The following is a 27,556-nucleotide window of genomic DNA, read 5'->3' as shown; positions in this document are numbered from 1 at the left end:
CGCTCAGTCATGTCTAACTCGTTGTGACCCCATGGACTGCAGCCCTCCAGGCTCCTTTGTCCATGGGGATTCTCTGGGCAAGAATACTGGAGTGAGTTGCCATGCCCTCCTCCAGGGGATCTTCCCAACCGAGGAATTGAATCCAGGTCTCCCACGTTGCAGGCAGATTCTTTACTGACTGAGCCACATCCCTGGTTGGAGGACTAAAATCCCACAAGCCATGAGGTGTGGTCAGTAAAAAAATAAGAAAATTTCTTAGTATCTGACTTTTAACTGAGGTATTCAAATGTTTAATGTGATTACTGATATGATCAGATTTTAGCATCAGTTCAGTTCAGTTCAGTTCAGTCGCTCAGTCATGTCCGACTCTTTGCGACCCCATGAATCGCAGCACGCCAGGCCTCCCTGTCCATCATCAACTCTCGGAGTTTACTCAAACTCATGCCCATCGAGTCGGCGATGCCATCCAGCCATCTCATCCTCTGTCGTCCCCTTCTCATCCTGCCCCCAGTCCCTCCCAGCATCAGGGTCTTTTCCAATGAGTCAATTCTTCGCATGAGGTGGCCAAAGTATTGGAGTTTCAGCTTCAGCGTCAGTCCTTCCAATGAACACCCAGGACTGATCTCCTTTAGGATGGACTGGTTGGATCTCCTTGCAGTCCAAGGGACTCTCAAGAGTCTACTCCAACACCACAGTTCAAAAGCATCAATTTTTCAGTGCTCAGCTTTCTTCACAGGCCAACTCTCACATCCATACATGACCACTGGAAAAACCATAGCCTTGACCAGACGGACCTTTGTTGGCAAGTAATGTCTCTGCTTTTTAATATGCTGTCTAGGTTGGTCACAATTTTCCTTCCAAGGAGTAAGCGTCTTTTAATTTCATGGCTGCACATATCATCTTGCTATTTGTTTTCTACGTGTCTCCTCTATTCTTTGCTCTATTTTTTCCTTTTTCTGGCTCCTTTTGGAATAATTGAATAGTTTTTATGATTTCATTGCATCTCTTTTGCTTATTAGCTACATACAGTTCTTCATTATTTTCATGGTTGTTTTAGACTTTTTAGTGTATATCTTTATCTTATCACTTTTTACCCTCAAGTGTCACAAATACTGTGATCCTTTTAATTTCATTTCTCCTCCTTCTGACTTCATGCTATTGTTGTCATACATTTTGCTTTCTTGTATGTCATAAAATTCTAAGTAGATTATTATTTTTGTTTAAACAGCCAATTGTCTTTTAAGGACATTTAAATTATAAGAAAAATTATATACTCCCCCATGGAGTTATTTTCAGTGTTCTCCATTCCTTTGTGTAGATCCAGATTTGTATCTTGGTATCATTTTTCTTCAGTCTGAAAAACCTCCTTTAACAGTTCTTATTGTTCAGGTCTACTGGTGATGAATTATTTCGGCTTTTGTTGCTTTGAAAACATTTTCCTTTCGTCTTCATTTTTCTCGCTTTTTAAAAACAAAGTAAAATTGACTTATAATATTAAATCAGTTTCAGGGGTACCATATCATGATTCAGTATTTTTATAATTACAAAGTGGTCATCATGAGAAGTCTAGCTACCACCAGTCACCATCAAAGTTTTTCCAAAATTATTGACTATATTCCCTGTGCTGTACATTACATGACTTACATTTATTTTGTAACTGGAAGTTTGTACCTCCTAATCTCCCTTACCTGTTTTACACACCACTCCTTCTGGCAAACACCAGTTTGACCTCTGTGTCTCTGAGTCTGTTTCTGCTTTGTGATGTTTGTTTTTTAGATAGCACATATAAGGAAAGTAATATGATATTTGTCTTTTCTGACTTATTTGACTTGGTATAATACCCTCTAGGTTCACCCATGTTGTCACAAATGGTAAGATTTCTTTTTTTTTTTTTTTATAGCTTAGTAATATTTCGTTATGTGTATATACCTCATCTTTATCCATTCATCTGTTGATGGCCACGTAAGCTGCTTCCATATCTTGGCTGTTGCAAATAATGCTGCAGTGAACACAGAGGCACATATCTTTTCGAATTAGTGCTTTTATTTTCTTCAGAAAAATACCCGGAAGTGGAACTGCTGGATCATATGACAACTCTATTTTTACTTTCTTTGAGGATTCTCCATCCTGCTTTCCGTAGTGGCTGTACCAATTTACACCCCTACCAACACTGCATGAGTGTCCCCACTTCTCCAGCTCCTCACCAACCCTTGTTATTTCTTGTATTTTTGGCAATAGCCATTCTGACAGGTATGATACTGTATCTCATTATTGCTTGATTTGCATTTTCCTGATGATTAGTGGTGTTGAGCATATTTTCATGTGTCTGCTGGTCATTTGTATGTCTTCTTTGGAAAAAAAGGTATATTCAGGTATATATGCCCATTAAAAAAAAAGGAGGTTGTTCGTTCTATAAAACTCTTGGAGGAAAACATAGGCAGAACACTCGATGATATAAATCAAAGCAAGATCCTCTATGATCCACCTCCTAGAGTAATGGAAACAAAAACAAAAGTAAACAAGTGGAACCTGATTAAACTTAAAAGCTTTTACACAGCAAAGGAAACTATAAGCAAGTGAAAAGACAACCTTCAGAATGGGAGAAAATAATAGCAAATGAAACAACTGACAATGGATTAATTTCCAAAATATACAAGCAGCTCATACAACTCAATACCAGAAAAACAAATCCAATCAAAAAGTGGGAAAAGACCTAAACAGACCTTTCTCTGAAGCAGACGGCTAACAAACACATGAAAAGATGCTCAACATAGCTCATTATTAGAGAAATGCAAATCAAAGCTACAATGAGATATCACCTCACACTGGTCAGAATGGCCTCCATCAAAGTCTACAAACAATAAATGCTGGAGAGGCTGTGGAGAAAAGGGAACACTCTTGGACTGTTGCTGGGAATGTAAATTGATACGCTCAGTGTGAATTGAGCCACTATGGAAGACGGTATGGAGATTTCTTATAAAAACTAGGAATAAAACCACCATACTACCCAGCAATCCCACTCCTAGGCATATACCCTGAGGAAACCAAAATCGAAAAAGACACATGTATCCCATTGTTCATTGCAGCACTAATTTACAATAGCTAAAACATGGAAGCAACCTAGATGTCTATCGAGAGATGAATGGATAAAGAACTTGTGGTACATATACACAATGGAATATTATTCAGCCATAAAAAGGAATGCAGTCCATTCTAGTGAGCTGGATGAACCTAGAGCCTATTATACAGAGTGAACTAAGTCAGAAAGAGAAAGATATATATCATATTCTAATGCATAGATACAGAATCTAGAAAAATGGTACTGAAGAATTTATTTGCAGAACAGCAACGGAGAAACAGACATAGAGAATAGACTTATGGACATGGGGAGAGAGGAGGAGAGGGTGAGATGTATGGGAAGAGTAACACAGAAACTTACATTACCATGTGTAAAATAGAGAGCCAACGGGAATTTGCTATATGTCTCAGGAAACTCAAACAGGGGCTCTGTGTCAACCCAGAGGGGTGGGTGGGGAGGGAGATGGCAGGGAGGTTCAAAAGGGAGGGGACATATGTATACCTATAGCTGATTCATGTTGGTGTTTGACAAGAAACAACAAAATTCTGTAAAGCAATTATCCTTAGATAATTTCCTCATTGATTTCTTCAACAGTCCATCATTTGCTTGCTTGTTTATTTATTCAGGCTGCACCACACGGCATGCAGAACTTCCCCAACCAGGGATCAAACTAGTGCCCCCTACAATGGGTAACCTACCTGAGGGTGTGGGTCCTGGTTACACTGCATCTTCACCCCTCCTACCGTCTTGTTGTAGTTCTCTATGCCTTTAGTTGTAGAGATCTGTTCTGCTAGCCTTCAAGTTGTTCTCATAGAGAGTTGCTCTCTAAAGTTATAATTTTGGTGTGTCTGTGGGGGGAGCTGAGCTCAGGGTCCTCCTCCTCCACCATCTTGGCCACATTACTCATTTTTGAGGGACGTTTTTGCTAAATACAGATTTATGGACTTCCCTCCCGCTTCCAACACATTAAAGATGTCATGCCATTCCTTTCTGCCTTGCATAGCTTATGACAAGAGGTCTGCTGCTATTGTGATATTTGCTCCTCGGTGTATGTTTCTTTTGATTCATTCTCAGTGGTTTATCAATTTGACTATGATTTGTCTTAGGATGTAAGTTTCTTTTATATGTATTCTTTTTGAAGACTACTGAGTTTCTTGGGTCTGTGCCTTTTTTGTTTTCATCGTATTTGGAGAATGATCATTATTTTTGCAAGCATGTTTTCTTTTTCTCTCTCTCATTTCCTTCTGGTATGTATTTTTGATATTGAGTATTGTTTCACAGCCTATTCTGTTCATTCTTTAAAAGTATTTTCTCTTTGTGCTTCATTTTGAATATCTATTTCTGGGCATTTAATTTCACTGATATTTTCCTCTGTGTGATCACTTGTGTCTGACTCTTTGTGACCCCCATGGACTGTAGCCCACCAGGCTCCACTATCCATGGAATTTTTGAGGCACGAATACTGAAACAGGGTATCATTTCCTACTCCAGGGTATCTTTCCGACCCAGGGATCAAACCTGCATCTCCTGCGTTTCCTGCATTGGCAGGCGGATTCTTTACCACTAAGCCACCTGGGAAGCCCCCATTCTTCTGTGAGGGTCTAATTTCTTCTGCTGTCAATTCAATCCTATTCAGTTTATTTTAAGATATTTCAGATATTTCATGTATCATCTCCAAAATTTGACTTGGATTTTTAAAAAGTATATATGCCCTATGCCTTTCCTCATTATGTTCATGCTTTCCTTTATATATCCTTATGTATTTATAATATCATCTGTTAAGTTCTTTGTCAGCTAATCCTATCATCTGTGTCATTCTGGATCTGTGGAATTATCTTTCTCCTGACTCTGATCATATGTTTCTACTGCTTTGCCATTTGTTTTGCACCAAACATAATAAATTTTACATTGTTGAGTGTTGGGTTTTGTTGTATTTCTTTAAACATGCTGGATTTTGTTCTGCCAAGCAGTTAAGTTGCTTGCAGATCAGTCTGAGGATTAATACTGAGCTTGTTTTATGGCAGGCGAAAAGCAACTTTGCCCTAGGATTACTTGAGCCCCTCTTCAAAGGCATGACCTCTTCAGGATTCTATCTAACACTGTGTGTTAGAATGTCTCTTCTCTGGCTGGCAGAAACTTCAACTATTCCCAGAACTATGGGAAGCCTGGGAATTATCTGGCATTCCACTTTCTCTTTTTTCTTTCCCTGGTCCCATGGAGTTTCATCCCATGTCCTGATCAGAACTCACCTAGGGGTCCAGGAAACCCTGTGGATTTTCTGAGCTCTATCTCTGTGCAGCTACCTTCTCTGTTACGTTGTTCGGTTGTTCACTCAGCTGTGTCTGACTCTTTGTGCCCCATGGACTACAGCACGCCAGGCTTTCTTGTCCTTTCCCATCTCCTGGAGCTTGCTCAAATTCACGTCCATCAATTGAGTCGGTGATGCCATCCAATCATCTCATCCTCTGTCGTCCACTTCTCCTCCTGCCTTCAATCTTTCCCAACATCAGGGCCTTTTTCAATGAGTTGACTCTTTGCATCAGGTGGCCAAAGTATTGGCGCCTCAGCTTTAGCATCATCCTTCCAATGAATATTCAGGGGTGATTTCTTTTAGGATGAACTTGTTGGATCTCCTTGCAGTCCAAGGGACTCTCAAGAGTCTTCTCCAACACCACAGTTTGAAAGCATCATTTCTTCAGCACTCAGCCTTTTTTATAGTTCAACTCACACATCCATATATGATTACTGGAAAAACCATAGCTTTGACTATACAGACCTTTGTCAGCAAAGTGATGTTTCTGCTTTTTAATATGCTGTCTAGGTTTGTCATAGCTTTTCTTCCAAGGAGCAAGGGTCTTCTAATTTCATGGTGACAGTCACCGTCTATAGTGATTTTGGAGCCCAAGAAAATATCTCTGTTGTATGTCCATGTAAATTTTAGCTGCCTCAGCCTTCCTGTACCCCTACCTCTGTCTCTTCAATTCAGTGATACAGTGGGTGTCAGTTTCCCCATTTCTGTGCTGAAGGTTGGAGGCATCATAAATGAGTAAGATTGGTGATCACCCTTTCCTGTGCATTCCCCGTCTCTCAGGGAGTCACAGCCTGTGCTTCCTGATGTCCAATGTCTAAAAACATTTGTATTATGTATTTCATCTGCTTTTCTAGTTGTTTATGGTGGAAGGCAAATCCCACAGCACTTAATCCTTCTTGGATGGAACTGAAAATCTCTATCCTAGTTATTTTCACCATTGGTTTATACTTTAAAATATCATTTATCTAATAGATGGTGACTTCATTAAAAGTTGTTAGAGACAGTTTAAGAAAATAGTATTGGGAGTTAGTTCATGAAAATTTTTGAGTTTTACAATTCTATCAGGAAGTCAGGCTCTGTGAAGATTTTGTGAAAAGTTGAACTAGGCAAAGATCTTCAAAGTTAACTCGAATTGATCAAGACACAACGCATTACTTAACTTTTAAATTTGTTTTCTTAAAGTGTTCAAGATCTTGACAAGGATGCCAAAACCATTCAAGGGAAAAAAAGTAATCTCTTTGGCAGATAGTACTGGGTGAGATAAATGGATATTCACATGCAGGAGTGAAGCTGAATTCTCACCTCACACCATACACAAAAATTAACTAAAAAATGCAGCAATGACCTAAATATAAGAGCTGAAAGTATAAAATTCTAGAAGAAAACATCTGTCTCAATATCCTGATGATTTTGTTTCTGGAAAACCCTAATACAGTAGTTCTCATCCACTGCTGATGGAAATGTACATGGTGCCACCACTGTGGAAAATCATTTGGTGGTTCCTCAATTAGTTAAACAGAGTTGTCATATGACCTAGGATTTCCATTCCAAAGTATATATCTAAAAGAATTGAATATAGGTGTTCAAACAAAAATTTGTAAAATATTCATGGCAACACTACTGACAATAGCCAAAAGGTAAAAAACAACTCAGATGTTTGTTGACTGATAAATGCTGGTGAATATGTGGCATATCTATACAATATATTATGTAACCATTAAAAAAAATAAAATTCTGATAAATGCTATAACATGAACGTTGAAAACACTATGCTGAATGGACAAAACCAGACACAAGATCACACATTGTATAATTCTATTTACATTAAACGTCCAGAATAGGCAAGTCATAAAGACAAAAAAGCAAACTAGTGGTTGCCAGGGGCTTCCCTTGTGGCTCAGCTGGTAAAGAATCTGCCTGCAATGTGGGAGGCCTGGGTTCGATCCCCGGGTTGGGAACATCCCCTGGAGAAGGGAAAGGCTACCCACTCCAGTATTCTGGCCTAGACAGCTCCATGGTCTGTATAGTCCATGGGGTCACAAAGAGTCTGACATGACTGAGTGACTTTCACTCACAGGGGCTTGGAATTAGCAATGACTGTTTAATGACTATGGGGTTTCCTTTTGAGGGGTGAAGATATTCTAAAACTAAGCTGTGATGGTTGCATAACATCATGAATGTATTAAATACCAATGAATCATACACCTTTAAAATGGCTAAAATGGTTAATTTATATCATGTGCATTTTACTACAATTAAAAAATGTGTTCAAGTACACAGAGAAGGATAATTCTTGAAATTACTAATTAAGAAACAAATTAAAGATACAGAAGTGAACTTTTTAAGTTAAAAAAAACAAAACAATGGCTGATTCATGTCAATGTATGACAAAAACCACTACAATATTGTAAAGTAATTAGCCTCCAACTAATAAAAATAAATGGAAAAAAAAACAACAACAGTGAATGAAGAATTAGAGGTCATAAAATAAATCATGTATGTAACCATAAGGAAATGGCAACCCACTCCAGTATTCTTGCCTGGAGAATCCCATGGACAGAGGAGCCTGGTGTGGGCCACATGTAGTCCGTGGGTCACAAAGAGTCAGACATGACCGAGAGACTAAACAACAACCGTTAAAATCAACAGGTAGGCTTGTACAATCACAAAGCAACTTTATTTTTGTCTCCTACTCTCCCTTAAAGCCCAACCTGAGACTAGTGTATCCCTTAATTCTAGAAGAAAACTCAGGCCTCCGCAACTTCTCTTCAGTCACGTCCAACTCTTTGTGACCCCGTGGACTGCAGCATGCCAGGCTTCCCTGTCTTTCACTATCTCCTGGAGTTTGCTCCACTTCCTTAGCGCATCTTAGTATCATCCTGTAGTCACATTTGGGGCTTTCCAGGTGACACAGTGGTAAAGAACCTGCCTGCCAATGCAGGAGACACAAGAGATATGGGTTTGATTTCTGGGTCGGGAAGATCCCCTGGAGAAGGAAATGGCAACCCACTCCAGTATTCTTGCCTGGAAAATTCCATGGAGAGAGGAGCCTGGCGGGCTACAGTTCATGGGGTTGTAAAGAGTCAGACCATGACTGAGCATGCACACACACACAGTCACACTTAAGGTGTATAACAGTCTCAGTTCAGAAATTTAAGTGTCCTATTCCGTTATAATCAAAACGGCTGATCACTTGAAGTTGAGGCTTCTCTGGGCCAGCTACAGACGGGAAGCCAGCATTAGGGAAGCGAGGTTTTGTGTATTAAGGTTTCTGACCCTTCCAGGGATAGTGCCGAGGAAATGAAGGCAAAGCAAGAACAAAATCCTGAGTTGAGGGGTTGTAGTAGCTGGATGCTGACCTGGCAAGAGTTTTAACCGTGTCTTTCTCCCGTGGACTCCTCCAGCGCCCCTCAGGGCGGCTTCTCCCTCCCAGTTATGCCATCTTCACGCCCAGAGATCCCTCAGGAGTGATGCCCACGCTGTGGCTCTGCTTTCTGCTCCTTTGTCTGCACTGTGAGCCGGAAGTTCACCTCCTGGAGGGAACCCTTGCCTCTTGTTCAGGCTCTGAGATGACTGAGTGTCAGTTTCCTCGCACACAGCCCACATCCGGTCCTAGGGAGGCGTGCTCGCACCCCTCTCCCTTCTGCCCCATCCAGGCTCCAGCAGTGGAGACCATACTCACCTCTGTCATTTGCTCCATCATCCAAGCAGCAACACTGGTAGCTCATCCTTTAGATTTTTCCAGGCTGGGGTTTGTCTAGTCCACTGGATTGTCACCCTACAGGGGACACACATTAAGTTTCCACCCAGGCCCCCTTTCCTTGGCCTTGAGGTGAGGGGCAGCTGGCACCCACTACTCTCCAAGGAGACTGAAAACACACAAATAGCTCTCTCAAAGAAATCCCCACCAAGAACTCTCTTCCTTCACCGTGTCTAACTCTTCTTTTACAACTTCAGTGTGGGTGAGGGAGTTTAAGAGGGCTTCAGGTTTTTGACCATCTCCATTATAAATTCAGTGTATGGTATAGGTATGTGGTGTCTTCCAAAAGACATGTATTTTAACATCTTGTTATATGCACATTTAAATAACTACAACCATTATTGAATATAGTTAACAGCTACTGTTGAGCCCCTAATTTGTCCCAGACATGGTACTAGGCCCTATTTTACAAACATCTCATTTAAAGTTGGAAGAACTGATGCTGAAGCTGAAGCTCCAATCTTTTGGCCACCTGATGCAAAGAGCCAACTCATTAGAAAAGACCCTGGTGCTGGGAAAGACTGAGGCAAAAGGAGAAGGGGGCAGCGGAGGAGGAGATGGTTAGATAGCATTCCCAACTCAATAGATGTGAGTCTGAGCAACCTCCAGCAGAGAGCGAAGGATAGGGAAGCCTGGTGTGCTGCAATTCATGGGGTGTCAAAAGATTCAGACACGACTCAGTGACTGAAAAACATTAAAGTTATTAAAAGTTTAAAGTCACTTAAAGTTATTAATAGTTATAATTACCTTGATTTATCAATTTCATGAGTTCCCAGAGATAACTGGCATTTAAAAATCTACAGAGTGATGTATTATTAATAAGAGTCTCAGTAGGAAGAAATATTTTGAAACCCTAGTTGCAGAACTGTAGATCTGGAAATGATGGCAAAGGTTATTCAACCTCACTCACTGCCTTTAAGAAGCAGCTGAGGTCCCGAGAGGCTGAGGGATGTGCCCAAGGTCATCACAGCGATAGACCGGAAGGGGGGGACTATCATTTGCTGCAGCTCTTGTTTGTGAAAAGTACTAGATACATTCTCATGCATACTGCTCATTTTAATATTTATCAAACCAGTGGTACAAATGACTTCTTAATGCAAAATAACTATTTCAGAGTCTTAAAAAATTGAACAACCTGAGCTTTCAACATGAGATAAAGCTGTGAAAATCCTAATCTACCGTACAGGAGAATAATGGATTCTTAATTGAATCTGTGCCTCAGAGTGGAAGAATGATTTTTAAATGGAAAATCTCACAGAGGTGGTGATGAGAAATGAGTTTAGCTAGATGAATGATCTTAAGAGAAAGTAAGACAGCAAAGCCAGGATGGAGAGTGGCTTTTTCTTAAAGATTTCAAATAAACCAAGTACAGGCAGTTTGTGCCCAGACAGTGAACTACTGTGCTTACTCTCATCTTTCTAATCTTCATACTGTCTCATGTTCTGACCTTTATTGGCTACAGTACCCCAGGGTTTCATAGATATTTCTTAAAAAATACGTATATACAGCATAATGATGATATTATTACTCTATTTATCAAATACTGTTGGCAACCCAGGACATGGCATTCAGCATTCTCAGACTTTAGTCCTGCATTCATTTCCTGAAACACAACAAATCATATGCTTCAGGGCTGGCAGGGTCTCTAGAAATAATTTCATCCAATTCACTTCAAAGATGGGAAAACTGAGGCCCAGAGAGGAAAGGACCTTGCCAGGAAGGTCACACAGTTAATGGCTCTCATCACAAAAGTAAAGCAGTTTGACAGATTCACGAACTCTTGGGTAGTTCCACCCCCAGCTCTGAGGACCTCGGAGTCACATTTTGTAGCCTGAAGTGCTAATTAAACCTGAGGAATTATGGACTTACTATTTATAGGTAGGAGTGAAGACGTTAACGAGGCCACGAAACCTGGGGACACAGAAGGAGACTGTCTCCTGAGATTCACATATTACATTCAGCCTTTATGTTTTAAGGAAGAACTTGGTTAATGCCATAGTCTCAACTTTCCAACTCTGATCTTCATCTTAAGAGTTGCTACACACGTAGCCCTGAAGGACCATGACTGCAGCTGCTTTTTGCACAGTGAGATAGACAGGTAACTGTACTCCTGATAAATGCTGCTCTCTCCTATAACAAAGGCTAAAACCATCCTTCTAAACGTGTCAGTTGCTTCAAAGGACTGTATTTCAAAACATTTTTCAATATTTTGAATTTTAACCGATAATAGTCAATATGCTCTCATGAATTTAAAAGTGAAAAGGAACCCACAAGAAAAACTTTTTTTATCTCCCATGTTTCTTTTTACTGTTCAGAGTGGCTTTCACTGTAGCACTGAAATCAAAGGACTTCCAAGTTTTAATCAGTCAGAGACTGTGTGGTACTAGGTAAAAAGTCATGTGGCCTCTCTCCATCAGTCCCATTTCTGTACAACGAGGATAAAACTCTGGAGGTACCTCTCCTGGATACTGTGTGGACTGGCTGATTAATGCTAACTGACCTCCTGGAGAGAACCAAAAAACTATGTAAGAGCTGAGTATTCATGAGCCACTAACAGTCACAAAAACTCCTAAGAGGCAGGATTCTGTGCAGACAGCACAATCTCTACTGGTGATTACTAATTACCCACTGATTACAAAGAAAGCTTTGGGGGTTCCTCAAGAGGGAAAGGAAAAGAAACATTGTACAATGTCATTCAACAACACCATCTTTATTCAAAAATATATATCTATGAGACATTTCAGAATATACTGCTACCGCCAATGGCAGCCTATACTTCTAAATAAAAGTCCTAAATTAATATACAAATTTAAGCTTTAAAAATATTCTTTAAGAAAAAAAAAAAAAAGGAAGATTGAAGACTTTCTGAGGAACATGACCTAAAGGAAAGGTCTTGGAGGCCGATGGATGTCCTAAGTGAAGGAAAACACAAAACAGCTCCCCACCCCCACCCCACCTGGTCACCTCATACACATAAGGAGAAAGGGTCATTTAAATTAAACAAATGAAGTAGAAAGTACACTTGGGGAGGATGTGGCAGAATTGAGAGTTAAAAAACAAAAGCATTTCATTGGAAGAAAAAAAACAACACTGGACTAACCTCCTCATAGGAAGTCCACTAGTAACAGGTGTTAAGAGGCCAACACATTCATTTACATAATTGCTACAGTTTCATTTCTTGCTCTTGCTGTAATAATTACACACCAATCTCTAGTCAAAGACTCAATCAGATAAAACACAGCAGTGGGCAAAATCCATTATGTTATACAACATTTTCATCTAACTGATGAGAGCAAATACCTTCTACACCTTTTTGGTTGGTTTGCGGCTGGTAAGACTGCTTCCTTGGTGAAAGAAAGCACAGAATGTGTCCATGACGGATCTGTTCAGAAGTAAGCTCGCCTGCAAGACCACAGCAGCACACCACAAGGGGAGGGGGCTTATATGCAGATACAGCGAAGACTGGAATTTATTTTGCAATTGTGGTAAAGTCATTTACTGCCTTAGGGCCTCTGGGAGAACACTTTACAGACAGACCCATTAATTTAATAATGACAGGACGACAGGCAGTGTCGATATGCAACCAACACACAGTCCGTATTCAATCTGAAAAATAGCTTAAATGCTACGAGGTTCTACACAGAGTTAAACTGCATACCTGCTGTGACTTTTCCTTGTTTTCACTTCATGGCAGGCAGGAGAGCTTCCTGAAGGGAAGCCTGTTACACTTCTAAAAACAGACATCATGCTCTAACACACTGAACATGTAGAATCACATGTAATTGGCTTTTTTGGTAATCCTGAAAAGAGCAACTCAAAATGATGGAGATTCTGAAGCCCCCTCCAAGGAATTCCTTTCATAGCTTTTGGATTTCAGCCTCTGGGCTCTAATTCCTATTACACTATTAGGGCGAATTGTTTTCTGCCCTTTCCAATGTCAAAAATCAGCCTGCCAAATGAGAATGATTTACAGACAGCAGGCCTAGCCTTTACTAAAAGTAAGATAAAAATCCTAACTACATCATACAGTCATAATGTCAGCTGGCATGATAATGGAATTAAGACCCCGCAATTACTATCCCTCACTTTCCCCCTTCCCGAGGTGGGTTATTCAGTGACACCTGACACAAAGCACTCCTCCTAGGGGAACAAGGACACGTGCAGTGGTGTGAACCGAAGGACAGACAAGCATGCAGAGTGTCGGGTCTGAAGGGGAGAGTTTCAAGTTTAGTCACCATGCTGTGGACACGAGCCCACACAGTGAATTAATTGGTAGTGTGTGCCCTATTCCCCCAAAGAAGGGGTCAAAGCGACAGCAGAACCCGGACTCCCAGAAAGCCTTCAGCTTTAGGGGCCCACTGTGCCACTTCTAATAACTGCCTTCAAGCTTTCACAATGGGGGGCAAGGATCATGTTTCTAGAAACGTGCTCCTGAAGAGAGGGTGGGACCCTTGACCAGAGCAGCCTGGGAAGGTTGATAGGAACCTTGACCAAATACCTTATTTCTGATTCATGCTTGTGATCCCCATGAGTCTGTCCCGGAACTGTGGCTTGATGTCCCAGATCAGCTTTGAATCTTTACTGCTAGATTCTCTAGTCTGCTCACAGAACACACGCACCTAACCTCTGACAACACATTGCCAGAAGTCACAACAAGGAAGAATCTGAGATTTGGCAAACTCTTTACGGCGAAGACGCTCAAAACAGTTGTGCCTCCAACCTCTGGGGTGGATGGCAGCCAGGAAAGCCAACGATTCCAGACCTGAGTCCCTTGGCAGAAACCTGCCCTGAACTTGAACAAGCCCAGCTTGAAAAGGAGCAACTGCTTTCATGACACAGTGCCGTCATGAGGGACAAGATTCTTCTACACATGATTTTCTTAACTTCTTAGGTGTACAGAGAGGGCTAAAAAGGGAATACCAACAGGGGCATGGAAACACGAACTGAGTTTGTATCCTTTCCAAGCATACATCGAAAGTGGATTCCATTTGCCACTGTTCTCAATTGTGCTCGACAGAGGAGAGGCCGGAGAGGGAGGAGAATCAGAGTCCGTGGTTCTTTCTTAAGGATGGGGGCCGACTGAACGAGGGACAGAACCAGGGGCTTCCAGGTTATTTCCAACCATGACGTGCCCGCTTCTTTCTGCTGGTACAGATGGGAATCTGGGGCATGCCACCTGCCCTAGTCAGTTGAAAACAGGTCACCAGCAGAGGGCAGGGGGGCCAAGCCCCCTGTGACGTTGGGCAGCAGCGAGAGGTCTGGCAAGCTCTGAATATGGGACTTGAGTTCCTTGCGGACCTGGGTTACCCGAGCAAGCTTCTGTTTATATTCCTGAGGAGACAAAGAGTTACGTTAAGGACAAAGAGAAAATAAGCTTCTATTTATATTCCCGAGGAGATGATGCAGTTACGTTAAGGAGCTGATACAGATACTCTCAGCCTCCTGGTCTATGTGCTCCTGATAAGACAGCCCCTCACACATTCAGCTAAGATACCAGGCTCAGGTTTTCAAATGCTCAAAAGCAAGACTTTACACAAAAAACGAAAGCTCTAAAGTTCGATACTGGCAATAGTGAATTAAATGGTATTTAACTGAGTGCTTGAGATCTGGAACTAAAAAGTGATGTTTTGTATTTGTAGTGTCTTTGGTGCTTATCTATTTCAAAATACTTTGTAAGATAAAATAATGTTTGAGCTTTATAATTATTTTGAAGGCTCCACCTACACATGACTAGGAAAACCACTCTAGAGCTAACAGTATTTTCTGTGTTAAACTTAGATTAACCCAGAGTTAGCATCTTCATAGACAAGGACTAAGAAGCTCAAAATTCCCACCGCTACCACCTGGGTCAGGACTTCCTTGTTCCACAGGTAGGCACTGCAGCAAGGCCCTGCTGAGGCCTTCTAGCAGTCACCCCTAACCATGCCCCTGGACTTATCTTTCAGAAGCCCAGCTTTCATCAAGTCCCTCCTCTGATAAAGGGAAACAGGGTGCCACACTATCTCCATGACTGATCTGAGTGCAAGGTCTTCTAAAATTAGCTCCTGCCCACATGCTGCACAGGCCAGAGCCTGCACTGGCCGTTTGTTCAGGATCCCCCTAAGCCTGAAGGGCTCTCTTTCTTCTCCTGGGCTTGGCAAGGTCCTGACTCCGCTCCTTCACCAACTGCTGAGTCCCGCCTCTCTAAGAAAATCTTTCCTCCTCATCCAATACACTGGCCCCCATCTCCACCGGCCTTCCTGGGCACTGCACCCCTAATGGACTGCTCTTAGGTGCTCTCTCCACATGTCAGAGTTCTACGTTCCTCTAAAATACGACTCCCTTGATGACAGGAACTGAATATACTATTTTCTTTCCTCAGCTCCCAGCTAAAAGGTCTTGGGGAACAACTCTAGGCCAGAGGGCATCTGTGGCTTATGGCTCCTTTGGGGCTCGACTTTTCTCTTTTTTCACCCTCTTTGGTGTTTCTGCAAAGACAAGGAGGTTCCCGAGACTGGGCTCTTGCTGCCTAAAGCCTCTCCTACAGGAACATAACAGAGCACTGGGCTGAGACACAAAGCCCTGGGTGTAGTTCTGGCTCCGACTCCCAAGTTCCGGTGTGACTGTGGTATTCCCACCTTTCCTCCATCCTTCTTCATCTGAAAATAAAGGAAATGGAGCACCCATAAGGTTTTTCTTCATGTTCTAGATTCCTTCATGCCATACACTTTCCACATACTTGAGAGAGGCAAAAGGTTTGAACAAGAGTGATAAGATAGGAAATAGGTTAAAAGAAGAACACTTAGCTGAAGTTATAAAGACAAATTCCAAGCAAGGAGTGGGAGAGGGAAATGGGGAAATGAGCAGGGAGGCTCTGCCCCCATGTAACTGCTGGCTGTCGGCCTTCCCCCTGAAGTGAGAGCTGCTCACACAAGCCCTCAAACAGAGACAAGGGACAAGTAAAGAAAGGAAGCTCTCCTGACATCCCCTTCCTTTCCTCTGTAGACTCAACACAACTAAAATAATGACTTCAGTAAATTATTCCTAGTGACTCCAACAAACCAGTAAGCATCAGAAGGCAAGGACCAGACCCAACTGCCTCCGCAGCATCCACCATGCCCAGCACTGCCCTGCAAACAGGACGTGTCTGCAGAGCTGCCCCAGTGAATTAACAAAATATAAAAGATAGGGTTATATACCAGTAATTACCTTTCATTCATGAAACAAACAACTGATTTCAAATCTGAGGCTCTATTAATAAAACATCAAAGTTCTCTGTTCTTCCTTCTACAAACAGCTTTCTCCTTAGTTTTTACAGATGTCACAGGAAGCTAACAGAGGAGACCTATTCTCTATTACTGGACATGGATTCACTTATTGAACTATTCCTGAATTCTAGGTACAAAAAGGGTAATAGTTACCCCTTGCTCCCTGGGACCATCCTCTGACCAAAGCTGACACATGAAAGCCACCTCAACTTAGAGCCATCCAGAGCAGTCGGAGAGCACTTCAGTTGAAGGAGGAATTCCTCAAGGACAGTTTGAAAAGCACCACATCTCTGGAGAGCTGACCGAAGCTCAGAATCCAAGGATCCATACTCTTGGGTGATCCTCAGCCTAATTTAGCAAGTCCACCGGAGGTCAAAAGGTGGTTGACCGGATTAACACTCCCACACCATCTTAAACTCAAACAACTCTCATCTTAAAAAAAATCCCATTTGTTCCTCTCTAGGAGCACAAGAGGTGGGAAGGTATCTTATCATGTTTAGGTTGCTATTATATTCTAGATATCATTAGAGAAACTTTATTTAATGAAAGGAAGTATGTTCCACATTCAAGTCCTCTTTCCATACCACTCTGAAAGTGGACAGGTCAGGCCCACACCTCCCTGTGGCCCACGGAGGTCTTCTTGTTCTCTACCCACAGACATTTCTATTGTTAAGAGCAGGTTCATGAGCCTAGGAGGAGGGCATCACTAGACAAAGGATGAAAGCAGGAGTCACTGAACAGGATTAAAAAAAAAGAGTTGCAAGATATAACATTAATATATAAAAGTGAATTGCTTTCCTATATATTGGCAATGAACTAGTGGAATTGAAATTAAAACGCAATACCACTTACATTAGCCTTAAAATAATGAAATACTTAAGTATAAAGCTAACAAAATAAATATGACATCTATGGGAGGAAAACTACAAAATTCTGATGATCGAACACAGAAGAGGTAAATAAATAGATATTCCATGTTCATGGATAGAAGATGCAATTCTCTTACAATGTCAGTTCTTCTCAACTTGATCTGCAGATCCAAGGCAATCTCAATCAAAACCACAGTAAGTTATTTTGAAGATATAAACTAATTCTAAAGTTTATATGGTGAGGCAAAAGATTCTGAAGAGTCAACACAATATTAAAAGAACAAAGCTAGACACTACTTAACTCTAAGACTTACTTTAAGCTGTTGTAATCAAGAATGCATTGCTGGCAAAAGAACAGACAAAAAGATGAGTGCAACAGAATAGAGAGCCCAGAATATATGAACAGTCAACTGATCTTTGACAAAGGAGCAAAGGCAATACATCCACAACGCGATCCATGAGAGAAATGACAAACTGGATTTCATTAAAATGAAAAATTTCGACTCTAGAAAAGACTGCCAAGAGAATGAAAAGATAAGCCAGAGACTGGGAGAAAATGTTTGTGAAAGACATCATATGTCATCAGGGAAACACAAATTAAAACAACATTGAGGGGTTCCCTGGTGGTCCAGCAGTTAAGAGTCCACCTTGCAATGCAGGGGATACAAGTTTGATACCTGTTCCGGGAAGATCCCACACGCCTCAGGGCAACTGAGACCATCTGTCACAACTACTGAGCCTGCGCTCTGGAGCCTGTGCTACTGAAGCTCACACACCCTAGAGTCTGTGCTCTGCAACAAGAGAAGCCACTGCAATGAGAAGCCCCCATACCGCAGCTGAAGAGTAGCCCCCACTTGTTACAACTAGAGAAAGTCTGCACACAGCAACAAAGACCCAGCACAGCAAAAAATAAAGATTAAAAACAACAACAACATTGAGATTCCACCCCACACCTGCTAGAACAGTTAGAGTGCAGAAAAGACATCACCACACGTTGGCGAGGATGCGGCAAGAGGAATGCTCGTATATACCACTGGTGGGACTGCAACATGGTACAGCCACTTTGGAAGACAATTTGGTAGCTTCTTACAAAACCAAACATACTCTTACCATATGACTATGCTTGCTGGTATTTACCCAAAGGAGTTAAATATCTGTGCCTACACAAATACCATCACACCACCGTTTACAGCAGCCTTATCATAATTACCCAAAGCTGGAATCAACCAAGACGTCAAGTAGGGGAGTGGATAAACTCTGGTACATCCAAACAAGAGAATATTATTCAGCACTAAAAAGAAATGAGTACGTCAAGGATGTATACTGTGACCCTGCTTATTTAACTTCAATTAAATAAGCTGAGTACATCATGCAAAATGCTGGGCTAGATGAAGCACAAGTAGTAATCAAGAATGCTGGGAGAAGTATCAATAACTTCAGATATGAGGGTGACACCACCCTTATGGCAGAAAGCAAATAGAAACTAAACAGCCTCTTGATGACAGAGGAGGTGAAAAAGCTGGCTTAAAACTCAACATTCAAAAAACTACAATCATAGCATCCGGTCCCATCACTTCATGGCAAATAGATGGGGAAACAATGGAAACAGTGACAGACTTTGTTTTCCTGGGCTCCAAAATCACTGCAGATGGTGACTATAGCCATGAAATTAAAAGGTGCTTGCTCCTTGGAAGAAAAGCTATGACAAACCTAGATAGCATATTAAAAACATAGACATTACTTTGCCGACAAAGGCCCGTCCAGTCAAAGCTATGGTTTTTCCAGTTGTCATGTATGGATGTGAGAGCTGGACTATAAAGAAAGCTGAGTGCTGAAGAATTGATGCTTTTGAACTGTGGTATTGGAGAAGACTCTTCAGAGTCCCTTGGACTGCAAGGAGATCCAACCAGTCCATCCTAAAGGAAATCAACCCTGAATATTCATTGGAAGGACTGATGATGAAGCTTCAATACTATCAGCCACCTGATGTGAAGAGCTGACTCACTGGAAAAGACCCTGATGCTGGGAAAGATTGAAGGCAGGAGGAGAAAGGGATGACAGAGGATGAGATGGTTGGATGGTATCACCAACTCAATGGACGTGAGTTTGAGCAAGCTCTGGGAGATGGTGAAGGACAGGAAAGCCTTGTGAGCTGTAGTCCATTGGGGTTGCAAAGAGTCCGGACATGACTGAGTGACTGAACAACAACAAAAATAAATGAGCTATCAAACCACGAAAAGACAGGGAAAAACTTTAAATGCATATTATTTAGTGAAAGAAGCTAATCTGGAAAGGTTAAATCCTATATGACTTCAACTATACGACATTCTAAAAAAGGCAAAACCATGGATACAAAGGTTGGAGGGAGGAGGTAGGGATGAATAGGTGAAGTAGATGATTTTTAGGGTAGTGGAAATACTATAGTGATGAATCTGTCCAAACCCACAGAATGTCCAACATCAATGTGAACTCTAATACAAACTACTGACTTTAGGTAATTATTAATATAGTGTCAGCATAGGTTCATCATGGCTTCCTTGGTGGCTCAGATGGTAAGGAATCCACTTGCAATGCAGGAGACCTGGGTTCAATCCCTGGATTGGGAAGATCCCCTGGAAAAGGGAACAGCTACCTACTTCAGTATTCTAGCCTGGAGAATTCCGTGGACAGAGGAGCCTGGCGGGCTACAGTTCATGGGGTTGCAAAGAGACTGAAGGACTTTCACTACTCACTCTACAGGTTCATCAAGAGCAAAAACGTACCCCATCTGGAGGATGTTGAGGAGTGGGGGAGACAATACAGGTCTGGGGATAAGGGAGTATACAGGAAATCTCTGTACCTTCCTCTTAACTTTGCTGTGAACCTAAAACTGTTCTGAAAAATGGTGACTTGGCCAACTGCTTAAAATGTAGCAAGAGCCACTAGGTTTATACTCTGAATATCTAAATACAGGTAAAGACTGCCTTTAACGCTTAAAAAATCCCTGGACAGGGGGAGAATTAAGAGCCCGCAAGTCATATGGCACAGCCGAAAAAACAAACATAAATAAACAAAACTGTTAAAATATGTAGCTGCTTAACTGGGACAGCTGAGTGACCCCACTAAATGCCTTGAGGAAAGACAAACAGGTTAGAATTCACCCCAAGCTCTGATTAGGTCAAACTGAGGCTATAGTAATTTTATAGTCCCCTAGATAGATTTAGTAGTAACTGACTCTGTGACATCCTAACCTTTCTTTTTAAAATTATACTCAGCCTTTTCCCAAGTGTATATGTGTACAGCTTGGGTCAGACTCTGTGCGACCCCATGGACTGTAGCCCACCAGGCTCCTCTGTCCATGGGATTACCCATGCAAGAATACTGGAGTGGGTTACCATTTCCTCCTCCAGGGGATCTTCCCAATTGAGGGACCGAACCTGCATTGGCAGGTAGATTCTTTAACATTGAGCCACCTGGCGAAGCCCTTAATGCTGCCACTGACCAACAGAAAATTAAGCATGAATCCAAATAAAACTACTCCCCCAGACACAAATCCAGCCTTTGCCTCTTTCCACTTCTTCCCGCTGTTAGGGCAGGGCACACCCTTGATAGCTGCCTTCCTGTTATTCTCTTAGGTTCTAAACAGGCAGAGGAGACAGACCTCAGGAGAATCCAAGCATCTTTTCCTTCAACGTACTAGTCTTGTTTTCTGATAACTAAGACTCACAAGCTCTGCTCCTGCAAGGTTCCACACTGAGCCCTCAGGAACTCCTGTTCTCAGCAGAAATCAAGGATTCTTTTCAAGATACCATGAAAACCAACTTCCAAGTGATGAGACCCATTCAAATTCTTATGACTCAATGAAATGTGCTGCATCCCACAATCTCTTCAGTACACCAAGTACCACATAGACAAACGATGCGACAAGGTGGTCACATGCTCCTTGGTTAAAATACCTTACACTTGTGTATAACAGAGGACTCAGCCTTTAAGGCTCCCACTACCCTGCCTGGTCCAGGAACTCGAGAGATGGAGCCCTGCACCATTTACACCAGCAGATGCCACCCCTGCCCTGCTCCTGTTTCTGTCTTTTCTCCCCACCAGCTGATTCACCTCACCCACACTTCACATGGCTTTTTCGCACTCGTATCTTCAGACACTTGCCTTTTCCTCCACTACCAGGTAAGCAAGAAAAGACAAAACCAGGAAGCGTTGTTGCTTTTCCTTCCCTACTCACACATAATTTACACTGGGGTGGTGGCAGAGGCGAAGGGTTGAGCTGAATCCGCCATTTGCTACAGGCACTCACTGCAGCAAAACACCCCCCACTGACCCCCACCACGGGGAGCCATGAAACGGGCAGGTGTTCTACCAGACTTGCGGCTACTGCTGCCCTGGTGTGGGATCCTGGAGGGGAGGTTGTGGAGGGGGAAGCAGGCATGCGTGATGAACTGCCTGGGTTTCTGTGATCACCAAGAAGTGCTGAAAACAGAGAAGGTAAAGGACGGAGGTGTGGCTCTAAGACTGAGCCTAGAATTTATGTTCCTGGCAAAATTCTGGAATCTTGCCTCACAGATTTTTCGAACCAGAAGTAGAAAATGTGTCCAGCATCCCCCTGCTTCCTATGGATCCAGCTGACACTGTGGGAACACAGCCCAGCACAGCACACGGAGACAACTGGCCGAGGGAAGCAAGGCTGACACATTCTTTGCCTTTTTTGGTTAGAGCGGTAAGCTAGACCTGACACGCTGCAGATGAGCTGGGGGATAAGATGGTTAGAAATGACAGGGGCCGACATCGCAATGACCTTTCGAGGGGAATTTCATTTTCAAAACAAACAAAAATTGCAAGCATTTCCTCTAGCAAATCATGTAAGAAATACTGATCAAAATGTAAAGTGTCAAACCTACTTTTTTTCTTGCTAAGAAGTATTTACACAACAAAAATTATGTTAGAAACAACACCAAAGGCAGGGGCTTGATTTGATAAGATTTCCAGTAACAAGATGCCTGTTTTCCTTTATCTTGCCCTGTTGTGCTATAGGACATATGGTATATAAAAATCACCCACTGCTCAGCTATTTCCAATTAAGAATTATAAACGGTTATTATGCATGAAGAAGTTTATGAAGGGCCCTGTTTGAAACGTGACCTGCCATGCTGAATTAAAAGTCAAAGAATGGCTTCATCACAGGAATGGCAAGAGAGCCAGGCAGAAAGGGAAAGCTGAACCTTGCCCCAAGGTTACTTAGCCTCCTCAGCCCTCTTGCCTTTCCAGGAGGCTTAACTCTATAGTCACTGAAGCTACAGACTTAGAAATCTACACTTAGAAATCATACCTTCAACTTAAACTACAACTAATTAACTCATCCATCATTTTTTATAGGAAAATACAATATATAAATCTTTGGGCTGAAAATAAGAATGCTGCTTTTAATTTTTCTTCAAGGATCTACATGGGAACGTTAAAAACCCATCGCTGACTCGCACCTCTCTCCCAGCGAGCTCCACTGCTCCATGTGACTTAGTGGCAGCTGCGACATTTCAAAATGATCCCTTCTGAGGTGTCACAGCAGGACTGGAGCTGCTGAGTTAAGATGCTGTGGAAAATACAAGGAAAAGAGAAAGCCATGGCTTTGATTCTGGTCTTCAGTGGCTCTCAGCTCTGTCACCAAAACCAATAATAAAGGGACTACTACTGTTGGGGCTCCGAATGGGCTACCCCAAAATGGCTATACCATGGCATATTAATTATTTGAAGTTGCATGAAAAGTGCTGATAGAAGAAACTAAAAAACAAGAAACTCTGATCCTCTTCTGTCTCCCTGAAAAGCAGGAAATAAATCTCGAGTGAAAGGTTCGCTTTCTGCATCTGGAGGTAGAAGGACAGATACCCTTATTGTCAGAGACAGGAATTCAGAGCTGAGGAGCCTGTATAAACAAACTGCTACTTCTCTAATTTACCAACCCACACTCAAATTCTGTTTAGATTCTTTTCTAATTAAGCACCCAAAGCCTAAGTTTCTTTGTACTGTCCATTCCTCACAAATTTACTGTGTAAAAAGTATAAAAGCTGCCTGCTTTGCTACTTCTTAGGTCTCATTTTTAGAAGACCTCTGTGTACACGAAAAAAAAAAAAAAAACCACTTCTTTTTCTCCTCTTAACCTGCCTTCTGTCCTTTTTTTTTGTTTTTTTTTGTTTTAGTAGTACAGTCACAAGAGCTCAAGAGGAGCAGAGGGGGAAATCCCCCCTATCCAAAAGTACACACAAGTGTTTCCCAGGAGGGAAAGTGACAAAATGACTACAACTGGAAGTATTCTCAGAGCAGTACATTACTTTACCGACAAAGGTCCGTCTAGTCAAAGCTATGGTTTTTCCAGTAGTTGTGTATGGATGCGAGAGTTGGACCATAAAGAAAGCTGAGCGCTAAAGAATTGATGCTTTAAAAAAAAAGAATTGATGCTTCTGAACTGTGGTGTTGAAGATTCTTTACAGTCCCTTGGACAGCAAGGAGATCAAACCAGTCAATCCTCAAAGAATTCAGTTCTGAATATTCACTGGAAGGACTGATGCTAAAGCTGAAGCTCCAATACTTTGGCTACCTGATGCGAAGAACTGACTCACTGGAAAAAACCCTAATGCTGGGAAAGATTGAAGGCAGGAGGAGAGGGGATGACAGAGGATGAGATGGTTGGATGGCAACACCGACTCAATGGACATGAGCTGGAGCAAGCTCCGGGAGCAGGTGATGGACAGGGAAGCCTGGCGTGCTGCAGTCCATGGGGTCGCAAAGAGTCAGACACAAATGAGCAACTGAACTGATCGGTGGAATCAAATGGGAACTGGCTTCTTAAGCTGGAAAGCATACCACAAAGTGTTTTTGGAGTATTTCTTTCTCCCCGGAAGACCCTCTACACAAAAGGTTTAAGGAAGCTTCTACTATCACAACAAAAATTCCCTTCTGAGAGGGATTTGCAAAAGCAAGGGAAGAAGAATGAAAAGTTACTGTGTATCATGTCTGACTCTTTTGTGACTATAGCCCACCAGGTTCCTCTGTCCATGGGATTCTCCAGGCAAGAATACTGGAGTGGGTTGCCATTCCCTCTTCCAGGGAATCTTCCCAACCCAGGGATCAAACCTGAGTTTCCTGCATTGCAGGCAGATTCTTTACCATCTGAGCCACCAGGGAGGCCCAACACACATAATTAAACTAATAAAAATGAAACTAACAAAAATAAAATCCATTTTGTGTGCATGTGTGTGAAGTCACTTCAGTTGTGTCTGACTCTTTGTGACCCTTGGGACTGTAGCCCACCAGGCTCCTCTGTCCATGGGATTCTCCAGGCAAGAATACTGGAGTGGGTTGCCATGCTCTCCTCTAGGGGATCTTCCCAACCCAGGGACTGAACCCACATCTCTTATGTCTCCTGTATTGGTAGATGGGTTCTTTACCACAAGTGCCATCTGGGAAGCCCAAACTCCATTTTGGGACTGGGCAAATTTTCAAATCTTAATGCAATCATAAAGCTAAAATTTACAATTTAACAGATGCCTGTGAGAGTGCTTTAAAAAGAGACTAATTTAAAAATGCACCTGGGTCCCTCAAAAATGGTCCCTTACACCATTTATACAATGGGTCCCTCATACAAAACCAGGTAAAACCAAACCACTAACGTACAGGAAGCATATTTATAATTAATTCATTTTTTAAAAAGTTAACCTTCAAAAAACACAAGCTTTATGCAAATAAAGCCCCCACAAACTGATTCCCTTAATAACCATTTTTATAAAAAACCAAGTTATTAAAAAAAAAAAGCCAAGTTATTGATGTTGTGCAAACATGAAAGGTGTAGGCAGACCTTTCAACCGTTTCTCTTGTTGAGCCTAATACTGGTGGAGTCAAGTATTCCTGCAGGGCAGATGAGAAGCAAAGGATAGAAAGGAAAAGGACATTTTTCACACAAAATTACTTTAAGCAATGTTTGTTATAATTTAAAGTGCTAAAAGGTCTGCCTGGAGCAAGGTGGCCTATAGGTTACTGCTCTGCATTTGATACAGCTCTCTCTACAAGCAATAAAAAGTTTTCATTTCCTCCCATTAGCAAAAAAAAAAAAAAAGAAGTAAAATGCATTTCCCAGCTCTCCCAAAAGACTGAGGGTACATCACACTCCCATGGAGGAAGGTCTCTATAGTAGAACAGAAAAAACCTGGAGTCAGAAACTCCAGATTCAGGGACTTTCCTGGTGGTCCAGTGGCTAAGACTCCACTCTGTGCTCCCAACACAGGGGGCCTAGGTTCAATTCCTGGTCGGGGATCTAGATCCTACATGCTATAGCTAAGACCCAGCTCAGTCAAATAAATAAGAAAGAAAGAAAAAAGAAAACCAATGTTCAGATCCTACTCTACTCTATGCCTGTGGTGTGACTTGTGACTTTACCTCGCTAGGCTCAGTGTCCCCCTACCTAAGATGGGAATGGAAATGACGCCTGTACCCTGGGGTGTCAGTGAGGTCAAGCACGTGTTAAACTGCTCAATGTCAATGAGCAGATCAGAAGAAGGAAATGAATAATCACCCCCTCCCATGTTTATTATTTTGTAAGTAATAGTTTACCTTCCTGATTTACATGTTAAGAAAAGGTGTACAGAAATGAAAAGAATTATTAATGGCATACAAAATCCTTCCTCCCACAAACCACCTAAGTATGACCTGAAAATCTGGCACATTTACTAGAAGCTGACTTGAAAAAAGTCACAGAATTTTACAATCAGGTAGCACCAGAGTCCAACCCTATCAATCTAAAGGCTGAGAGAGGGCAAAGAATTTCTCAGGAGGAAAGCCTAGATCTCATGGGAATGCCCTCAACTAGAAGGAGTTTCCATTGAAGATGGCCTCTGACCCCACCTGGAGATGAACCTAGCTGCAACTGTATGTGCCGCGTGAGGTCAGACGCTGGGCCAAGCATCAGGATACAGCTGCGGATGAAAGAATGAAGACAAAGACCAGATCTTATGATCTGGTCAGAGAATCACCAAATAACCCCTAAACACACTGACAGACTATGTGGTGCTGAAGGAAGATGATAAGAGTGCTATGAAAGTGTATGTGGGAATGCCACAGGGGAAGAGACCTGGCTTTAGGGGGTGGGGTTCTGGAAATAGTGTTTGACTTGGGATATAAACGATGAATGAGGATCAACCAAGGAAGACAAGTAAAGGATGGAGAGTGTTCTAGGCAAAGAGAACAGGACATGCAAAGCCAGAGACAAAAGCTGGCATGGACAAAAGGGAATGGAACACAAGAGATATGGCTGATGAGATGAGCAGGGGCCAAGTCCTGGGTGTGATGGGGGTATGGTGACATACAAGGGTTTGGGCTTATATTCTAGGAGCAATGGAAGCCATTTAAATGTTGGAGCAGAGAATGATGTCCAGAGCTGCATTTGGAAAACATTACAGGTTGCCCCGTGAAGAGTGGATCACAGGGGATAAGAACAATTGTCGATGGGGCAGTGACAAGGCTGCCAATGCAGGAGACATGAGAGATGTGGGTCTGATCCTGGATCCGGAAAACCACGTGGAGAAGAGAATGGCAACCCACCCTACCGTTCCTGCCTGGAGAATCCCACGGACAGAGGAGCCTGGCGAGCTATAGTCCATGGGGTCGCAAAGAGTTGGACATGACTGAATGAGCATTCACACTCAGGTGAGCAATGGTGACAGTTTGGACTACAGTGGTAAGTAGAGACAGAGATGAAGAGAAGGAGGACAAACTCAAGAAAAACTGAGGAGATAAAAATCACAATGGCTTGGCGACTACTCCAATGTGGAAGACAGGTGACGGGAGGTTGTCTTGCAGCGCTGCAGCAGTGGAGCTGAGGAAGCGACTGGGACATCAGGTGAGTGAAGCGACGACTCATGTGGGAGGTGGGAAAAACATGAAGAGAAACACTGGATGAGGCCCAGTGTCTGGCTTTGATGAATGGCAGCTGGAAGGAAAAAGATGGTGTATGTGACTATATTAAGTATGAGGTGTCTGTGGAAATAAGATACATGGGTCTCAAGTACAAGGAAGGATCTAGGTATAGACCTAGATAGAAGCCATCAGCACAGAGGTGGTAGCGGAAGTCATTTCAGAGAATGAGAATGAGAAAAAAGCTAAAGGAATATCCATTTATTGGGCATGAATGGAGAAAAGCACATTAAAGGACAAAAAGCCTAGAACCAGCAGAAGGTGGGGTCCAGAAACCAAGAGAAGGAAAACACATGAAAAGTAATAAACAGTATTAAATGCTATAGTTTCTAGCCTCTAGCC

General features: G+C 42.3%; 1 protein-coding gene across 3 annotated transcripts in view; it reads right to left on the bottom strand.

Moving 5' to 3' along the window:
* Nucleotides 1–2,023: 2,023 nt before the first annotated feature.
* The window catches only part of RPRD1B (regulation of nuclear pre-mRNA domain containing 1B), a 65,497-nt gene continuing 39,964 nt past the window's right edge, over nucleotides 2,024–27,556 (bottom strand). Inside the window, exon 7 of one of the 3 annotated variants that reach the window (XM_070472617.1) lies at nucleotides 2,024–2,488. In XM_070472617.1, coding sequence (XP_070328718.1) covers nucleotides 2,411–2,488 — 78 coding nt within the window. In that variant the 3' untranslated portion in view covers nucleotides 2,024–2,410. Of the gene's footprint in view, nucleotides 2,489–8,040; nucleotides 9,169–11,839; nucleotides 14,482–27,556 lie in introns of those variants that run through there. The other 2 variants (XM_070472618.1, XM_070472616.1) reach the window with 2 other exon arrangements.

The sequence above is a fragment of the Odocoileus virginianus genome, chromosome 9 (genome assembly GCF_023699985.2).
Source record: "Odocoileus virginianus isolate 20LAN1187 ecotype Illinois chromosome 9, Ovbor_1.2, whole genome shotgun sequence".
In the NCBI taxonomy this organism is placed as follows: domain Eukaryota; kingdom Metazoa; phylum Chordata; class Mammalia; order Artiodactyla; family Cervidae; genus Odocoileus; species Odocoileus virginianus.
Note: the sequence above shows the minus strand (reverse complement) of the source record. Positions and strands in the feature narration are given on the sequence as shown.